Source organism: Seriola dumerili, unplaced genomic scaffold (genome assembly GCF_002260705.1).
Source record: "Seriola dumerili isolate Sdu_G_001 unplaced genomic scaffold, Sdu_1.0 BDQW01000442.1, whole genome shotgun sequence".
NCBI lineage: Eukaryota > Metazoa > Chordata > Actinopteri > Carangiformes > Carangidae > Seriola > Seriola dumerili.
The window spans coordinates 1,472,417-1,481,283 of NW_019174697.1; the positions used below are offsets into that span (position 1 = coordinate 1,472,417).

Consider the following 8,867-nt stretch of genomic DNA (forward strand, 5'->3'; position numbering starts at 1 on the left):
CCATGAACAAATAAAAAAAGGAAGTGCTGTTAAAATGTTTTTTTTTGTTGCAATGGTCACACATGTAATAATAATAATTAGACAGTGTCCCTACATGCCTGCTCTGTGCACAGGCATGTAGGGACACTGCCCATTGCAGAGGAAAGAAGAAGAAAAAAAAAAAAAAATGCACATCTGAAAAAAAGGAGAAAATTCTGGGAAATTTGGTTGCCTCACAAAGTGCACGTCATTTCCTCCTATGACAAGTGTGTGGTTTCTGTTTTTTTTTTTTATAAAAGTTTTAGAGCAGTGTGATTATGACAAATCGGTACAATTTGCCTGCGATACTGAGTGGAGAATGAATGGTCATGTAAAGAGCATGTATTTTCAACAGTTTATGGAGCTAGCAACAAGTAAGTTTTATATCATTTTTCCTGAAACATCAACAAAACAATTAAACACAAAAGCATATTTTTCTTGACATTGTGCATGCTGGTGCTGTTGTGGTTATGTTTAGTGCCTTTTAGCTGCTGTTAGACTGACTCAAGGTTCATATTCAACTTTAGTGCTTCACAGTTTTTTTAACATTCAATTTCAACATTAAGTTTTGTTCCTGCATCAATGTAGTAAATTAGTTTTTCAACTGTTTGGAGAATCTGGCCAAAATCTAAAAAGACTGACAATGTATGATGGCATCTGAGCACATCATACCTAAACTCAGCTGTTGTATAATATGTCTGAACTGACAACATAGCAGACTTGTGGTGTTCTGTTTTCACTTGCTGAATGTTTGCTAGGTGGAGAATCTATTTTTACCTCTGCTATTCGCCGCTCGTGGCTTTAAAATGCAGTTCCCCTCACTGATGTGATGCAGGATAACCATAACTGACCAGTTCCTTTCTCCTCAGCATTACTCTCTGTCCTGCTGCTTATGGCTGTTGATTCAACACGAACGGTGGCAGCGAGCAGAAACCAGCAGTGTGGGAATTCTCTCCAACAGACTCTGAAGCTCACCAGACTTGCACAGAAAGAATCTGTCGATCTAATCAAAACATATGTGAGTACAGACATAAAAAGCTATAGCTTATTTTGCTGTGTTAAATTCCCATGTGCTTGCTCAGTATTTTACATACTACTGTATATGTGTGTGGTTTAATTCATCTGATTATATTTTTGTCCTTTGCTGTGTTTTTTTGCAGAAAGCCTCTCAAGGAGAGATTTCAGAGCTCTTCTGCAAGGTGTCAGTTAACAACGTCCCTGACCCCAACATCTCTGGCCTGGAGCCCTCAGAGAGGATCGTGAGCATCTACACACACCTCCAAGCCTTCATCCCGCATTTCAAACGGGTGTACGAGCAGCAGACAGACTTGCAGTTACCCATGAGCCCGCTGCTGGCCGAGCTCAGCGTTGTCAAAGCTCACAGCAGGAACCTGGCTGCTCTCATCAACAGCTTTTATCAGAGCCTCTTCCCAAACCTGCCTGTACCAGAGCCAGCAGGGGGGGCGACGGCACTACCTCCGCCTCAGAACGTGTTCCAGCAGAAGGTCTACGGCTGTGTGGTCCTGAAGACCTACAAAGAGTTCCTGTCAAACGTCTCCCGAGAACTGAGAAATCTAAAGAGCAAAGTCTGCAGGAGGAGGATACAAATAAACACACCCTTCTTCTGAGGACGATCCGAGGCTGACCTTAGACAGTCGTTTTCCAACAATATATATATATATTTTTTCTTTTGATAAAGTGAAATAAGATGTCTGGTACATCAGTGTAATGACACCTACAGTATTTATGATATTTAATATTTATTTTCTTGTATGTTTCGGAGAAAACGGGACACTGTTAAAAGATGAAGACTGTAAAGGTTATCTCTATGCAACTGATGTATATTTAATATATCTAATATGTTATGTACTGGTTCTACTTTGCTGGTGTAAACTTATTTACTATGACAGAAGTATTAAAAGATACTTTACATATGTACTTATTTGTGAACTCTGATTTCTTTGCGTGGTTGCATCAATAATGTACAATTTCATCAACACGCGAGAGTCTGGAAAAAGACAATCGCAACAAACTAAATTGATTTTTATGTTTTACTTAAGTCTTCAATTGAAGCAACAATACATACGTTTCTACAGTGCTGACAATTTTTTCCTACAAGTTTAAAAGAAACACAAAAACAGTATGATTCGTGCTCGAAGCATCATGTGCTGTTTTCTGCACAGAATCAGTCCATCAAGAGGAGTTAAAAGAAAATCAGGAAGCTGCTGAGACGCTGACTGAGCTGATATCAGCTCAGAATGACGCATGTGTTCAACACAAGGCTGCATCAGATAGGAAAGATTTCATGACACTGGCGGGCTGTCTGGCCAGTCACAAGGTGTGGGTGGGTGTGGGTGGGTGTTGGTCAGATAATTGTACGTGGTATGCACCGGCTTCATCATATCAACAGAGACGCAAGTGTGAAGTTGACATTCTGCAGAAAACCCCTCCCCTTTTTTTTTTTAAATTGATGAATAATAGACGCTGCGAGTAAACTTGTCTTCTATATATATATGGATCATAGATACCAAATATATTTGTTGAAATGAAGTAATGCTTAACTAAACTTTCCTCAGATCACAAGCTTTCAGGAAACTGGAAGTAGATGGGGGATTCACTCTAGGTCATGAATCAAGTTCCTCGTTATAACTCTGCTTTATTTAAAGCACAAAGCCAGAGGGTACCTCAGGACAACAGCAATTCTTCAGTCTACATTATTTATTCCATTTCACTACCCACTTAATGCTTTACAGGACCTGATAGGTCACTCATAAGTCCTCACCGTACAACACTTTTTTTTGCCTGCAAATACGAGAAAAGATAACCTGCACAACTTCAACTGGAAACAAACGGAATAACGTGCAAACCTCGACAGAAGTGGACAGGGCTGGAGATTGAACCCAGGACCCTTTGCAGCTGCTGTAACCACTGACCCACCTGTCATCAATCTACAGCTCAACACTAAGACAGTGTGTTGACTTCTGCTAAACTTCAATATTTTTTTTCTCAAACTAGTGTTTCCAAGGTCAATAATATAATTTTCTGTAGAGTGCTTTCTGAGTGAAGGAAAAAAGAACATGATAAACTATTCCTTATTTAGACAAAAATACAATCAGCTTAGCAAAGCTTGATGCTAACTATATGCAGCAATACTAACATTTGTTGCATTAGATTAAATTTAAATGCAAGATTTTTCAACTAATATGAGGAAAGTTATTATTGCATTAGCTGTTTGCATTATACACTGACAACAGACAGCAACGACATCAGTGACCTCAGCTAAATTTAAACTAAAAAGATCATGTTGACCAAATGTTATACACTCAAAGGTTTTAGGGATTTATATACATGGAAAATACTTATTAAACTGCTGTTATATGATGGATCATGTAGTACATGTGCAGCAACATTTCTCTACAAATAGGCCGCCTGTGATCAGGACTGAAATACAGACCACTTTACAACGTGGTCTGTACAACGATGAACAATTAAAAATCAGACCCACAATCAGGCTACATGTCATATTTTATTGCAAAAATATGGACAGTTTAAAAGGCCTTAATGATATAATGTCATGAACAGTATAAGTGACAAATCTAATAATTTAAATGGATGAGAAACTGCATAAAAATGACCCAGAATGTATCATATTGAAAAGCACTATATTATACATTTTACATAATCTGAAGATGTATAAAAAAATGTCATTAATGAATCAGGTGCAAGTTCAATTTCATTTAACATGATTTATATGTTTTGACCTATGGAGGGCAGTATACACTCGTCAATGAGGATGTTGACTAGAGTATGAAGTCGCAGTGCATCAGAAGTGCCGCTGGGTATCTTGCATTGTATGTATTGCATTCTCGACAGTCTATCAGGAAATGTTAAAAAATGAAGTGTATGTTTATTTCCAACATACAATACATATTCAGTGCCAGACTGTACAGTAACACCAAAAGCTGGGGACTTAATTAAAAAGTCACGACCAATGTCTTTAATGAAGAAACTACATTAGGTTGTGGAGTCAGTGCAGGTCAGTATAGATAAGAGTAGAGCAGCAGCTTTCCATAAAATGAAAAAAAGATTTGTAAGATTAGAGATCTGCTTCTGACTGCCCATTTATAACCCACTTGCCTTAATCTTCATTATTTTGAGCCTTTCTGAAAAGGCTTACATGAGATTACTGTTCTTGATGTTTTGACCAAAAAGTGGGAGTAATAGGACTGATAATATCTCTTGAAACATCTGGTATGATGAAGCTGCAAAGAGTTTGGTCACACTTGTATTATATGTCGGAATAAAACAAACGTGGTTTTAAGTGTAAGTTACAGCAGACATAAAATGTTCAACCATCAAGCATGACTTCCTCATGATTTTATGATCTATGAAGGCTCAGACTGAGTAATATTTAAAGTGTTCATAAATATAATTAAGAGTGAGCATAATAATGCGTTTCCATAATCTCCAACACACACTCTGTTGTGACTTCTCTGAATTGTTAAAGAGAATTTTCCAAATTTAAAATATTGTAATGACATCATATACCACAGTTCACTTGAGTTATTTCCATAAGTAGTTTGCTCTCTTGAGGGTACACTGACTTTTCTGAGAAAGCATGGTGTGAACTGCTGGTTGTTTTGTTTTCAAGGTTCATGTAAACTGAACTGCATTAGTTTGTCTCTAAAATCAGACTAAAATCTGATTATGTCACTACTTACAGTACATCACCCTTCTCTCCTCTGAATTAGAACTAATCAAATTTTGCTTTTTAGCATTTAATCTTGCATGACAGCACTCCCATTTCCTTTTTATCAGAAATGCACATTGTGAACTGGAGTCAGACCTGCTTCATGGGGTCTTTTATTGTGCAAATGTGGTGCGCAGAGCATGCATCAAGTTAAATATGCTGCAGAGTGTCAGAGTCAAGGCATTTCAAGTTATTGTCTTACTGTTGTTTGACACATATAGATACTTTGACAAACCTGTATATACCTGATTATTTAGAGTTATTGATTTATGGCATTAACATTTGTAAAGGTTCATCTAGCATCCATATTTGCATGCATAGTCATACTGTCTTTTACTCCAGACGTGGATATTTGATTATTGCTTTGTCGAACTACTAACAGCCTGATTGTGGTGATTCACTGATCCACTGATTATCTAATATTATTGCTTACAGTTAAATAAACTACCCCTAAACATCCACAATACACATATTTTCTTTGGATTTGCATAGTTATTCACTAAGTAAGGCATATAGTCAATGCAAGCAGCAAAGGTTGGTGTTGGAAACAAGCAATAGTTGCTGTTATAATTAATAGAGTCTTCACAAAGTCACTGAATAGTGAAGTGTACCAACCTCACTTACACAGAGTTGTCGTGTCCATATTCAAAAAGCGAATGTTCATTCTTGATTCAATTTCAAAGCCGTCCAGCAACTGCAAAAGAGTTTGACATTAGTTAAAACTGAAACTCCTTCCAACGTCATTCATCCATATCAACTATATTGTATAGCATAGTGTATATTCTGTGCACCTACCTTGAGGAAATGCTCAAATGTAATTCCCTCATAGAATTCATCAGGTTCCTGTGTATGAAAATGTGAGGTTACTGACACTGTACGGGCAAAGAGTGATTCAAACTTAAAGGTCCCATATTTTACACTTTTTTGGTATCTTTTATTTTATTTTTATTTTTAAGTGTTGATATCTATAAGAAGATATATTTGTGATTTTAAGTACCAAAACCCATCTCAGTGTACTTTTACATGATTGATTGGCTGACTGTTTTCTGAGTGATCAGATAAAATATAGCAGATTTCAGGTAAACACTCAGAGAAACCAAATCCTGCAAGGTTGAATGTTGGTCTGGGTGGGCTGGGCTTGGGGGATGGCTGAGGGCGGCGACTGTTTTGTTGTGACATCACAAAGTTACAGACGTCCTGGCAGCTCGTTTTAAGGCTCAGTTTCTGGTTCCAGGCTGTGTGCATTTCTCTGTGGACTGAGCACTTTAATACTTTCACAGTATTAATATAGAACCTAGACCTGCTTTATAATCAAAAAAGACATGGAAATCTCACTTTATACAATATGGGACCTTTAATGTTATCTTGAGATAATTTAGCTGACATACCATGTGTCCCATAGAAATACTAGCCACCTCCAGCATGGCTGCATCAGCAATGCTTTTGGCTGTTTCCTTCCCCAGTGCCCCACTGCGAGATAACAGCTCCTCCACCACCTGGACAGATGTGAACAACAGCTGAAATGTAATAATATTTCTACAATGACTTCAACATTTGCAGATCTTCTAAGGCTTGAGGAAATGGCATGCCTCTTTCCTTCCCTTATTAGCTGGCAATTATTATTTTGCAGGAAGGCAGCTTACACTCAAGTGTGGGAGTAAGAGATGCCCAATAACCATCAGTGGAGTTACATATAAAACACAGAGACAGCTTTGTTCTACTATGGCTAATCTGAATCATGCTCATAGTTCAGCTGAAAATGATCAAATGATGGTGATTAACACAAACACAGATAACAGTAAAACCCACATGATAAACTCATGGTGACCCAGGATGATTTTACCATTTGTTATCTTTTCTGGTTACATGCAGACATAAGTTCAGAGGCATTTTTTTTCACCCATAGAAGTAAACAGAGGCTTACATGTCTGTATTCTTCAAGAGTTATTGTCCCGTCGTTGTCTGTGTCATGCATGTTGAATAAAACTGCAGAGGAAAACACAACAGTCAGTTCAATAACAGCTCTGTCTCAGTAACAGATAATGTCAAGCATGCGATCATGGGATTTGTTTTAAGACACACATCTCAGTTTCTCCTTCCTGACACTCTCACGCTGTTCCTCTGTCATGTGCAGAGACGGGGGCCTGAAATGGGACATGACCACCAGGAACTCCTCAAAGCCGATCTCCTCAACCGTCCCCTCACCATTCTGGCGATAGTTTCTGTTGGAGTACACAAAGACCACATTAAAATCCCTCAAATATACTGATGCAAACTATGGAGTTCTACCTACAATTTAAGTGAAATTCCTAAATTTAATCCAACAGCATGTGAGATTGTGATTTAACTGTTTGTGATACCTTGAAAAGAAAAGTACCTAAGTTTGTGTAACTTTCAAACTTAAGGTGTCGACACTGTACCTTCTGTCAAAGAAAGCCTCTATGATCTGTGCACGGATGGGGTTGCATGCAAGATCTGGGATTTCATTGAAGTGATCTCTCCTGAGGGAGTAAAAAGGTTTTTAAGGAGTGGCACTGGAGTGACATAATTAATCATATGTTACACACTAACATGAAGCCTGTTAGGCAGGTTTCCAGTCACAAAGAAAGCTGGCAAACGGCCAAGCTGAATTATTAAGAAAAGTCATTTGCTTAAAATAATAAATCACAAGAAGACAGAAATCCGAAGATGATTTATTAAGAAAATGACTTAAAAAATAAAATAAAATAAAAATAAATCAGTACTTAAAAATGTTAAAACAAGTTACCGTAGACTTTCTTCATTGTGGCTCAACTGTTTGAATCTTTTATGCAGGACTGCAATCTGTTCAAGTGAAACTAAGAACAAACAAGAAGCAAACCTTAGGGCTAATCACCTGAGGTGATTTCCTGCACATGCAAAAACAGACAAAGCAGGCATACAACTCTTCAAAGCAATTAAGCATTACTCATATTGACATTTTAAATAAGTAATTCATTTGTTGAGAATCTGATGGCAACAGTTCTTTAATCCCTCAGAAGGTTTACTGGAGGCTTTCAAGGCAGTAGATTTGGATATGCAAAACACATTGCTGCAGTTTGGTGTTGTCTGTTCCTATGCAACTATCACACTCAGTGAAACTTACACTCCCATTAAATTCAATTATTCATTGCTACTGCACCAGACAGGCTGGTTTAACTAAGCCACGGAGATGCTGGTACATGTGTAATCAAATAAAAGCCTAATGCAAAATAATGAGCACTGCATTGCTTAACACGTGGTCGATATTACGTCGAATTCCCCCTTTGGGACTGAGTTAAAATTAGACTTGACTTCAAATTATATTTCCATCACGCATCATACATGTCTGACTGTCATTTAAAAAGCCCGTGCAAACAATAACAGTACTCACACCCCGTCTTTTCCGCCAGATCAATGTATTCTGGCTGACCAGGTAAGGACTGTAGAGCACCCATTCCTCCAAAAAGCTCCTACCTGACCGGTCCAGTTTTAACGGGACCCGAGACACAAACGAACCGAAAGTGTAGGAGCTGAAACGGATCTCAGAGGATCATGTTTCGGAATCATCCATCTCCACCTGGGCGTCTGTGTAACAGATGCAGCTCACACCTCCTCTTTCCTGCGCTGTCGCAACTTCCGCAACTATCGTCTTGATGACGACACAGTTTTAGGAACAACAGGCTGCAGCTTGAATTATTTATTCAGACTTTTCTTTTATTATTTATTCAGTGGCTGCGAGCATTGACTGTGACCTATTTGTTTACTGTTCATGCAGGAAGGATGGAGTGCAGAGATAGCAGGTGCGCAAGTAATTCTCAAACATCATAATACAGGCGTAATTGACTGAAAGATGAGACATATTGTTACAAACTGCACATAATTCTGAAATATTTCAATTATTTTTATATTATTTCACCATGAATTATGATTACACCAATTTACTGCTTTAATCAATTTAGACCTGCCTGTTCCACAGGTGGATCCACCTGTAAAGGCTCAAAGGGGAGAGTTGGGCTGGTTGCAAAAAGTCCTCCAATCAGAAACATGATAGAGGGATGGCGCTCGTACTGCACATGCTCAGTTAGACCCTCCTCCAACC

General features: G+C 38.2%; 2 protein-coding genes across 3 annotated transcripts; one reads left to right on the forward strand and one right to left on the reverse strand.

Annotated features, from left to right (window-relative positions):
* Nucleotides 1-313: 313 nt before the first annotated feature.
* On the forward strand, nt 314-1,922 carry LOC111234238. Its single transcript, XM_022762205.1, has 3 exons — nt 314-392; nt 888-1,036; nt 1,179-1,922. Exons 1-3 carry the CDS (start codon nt 338-340, stop codon nt 1,644-1,646), a joined length of 672 nt encoding a protein of 223 aa, XP_022617926.1. The 5' UTR covers nt 314-337; the 3' UTR covers nt 1,647-1,922.
* A 1,503-nt stretch (nt 1,923-3,425) lies between these two features.
* On the reverse strand, nt 3,426-8,346 carry LOC111234203 (calcineurin B homologous protein 3-like). 2 transcript variants are annotated; one of them, XM_022762167.1, is made up of 8 exons: nt 8,160-8,346; nt 7,536-7,605; nt 7,189-7,269; nt 6,851-6,990; nt 6,693-6,754; nt 6,157-6,264; nt 5,564-5,611; nt 3,426-5,462 (listed from the first exon to the last, which is right to left on the reverse strand). In XM_022762167.1, the coding sequence occupies exons 1-8, from the start codon at nt 8,221-8,223 to the stop codon at nt 5,385-5,387; spliced, it is 651 nt and encodes a 216-aa protein (XP_022617888.1). In that variant the 5' UTR covers nt 8,224-8,346; the 3' UTR covers nt 3,426-5,384. The 2 variants fall into 2 exon arrangements, with proteins under 2 accessions (XP_022617888.1, XP_022617887.1); XM_022762166.1 differs by having other exon boundaries at nt 7,536-7,635.
* Between the last annotated feature and the right edge of the window lie 521 nt (nt 8,347-8,867).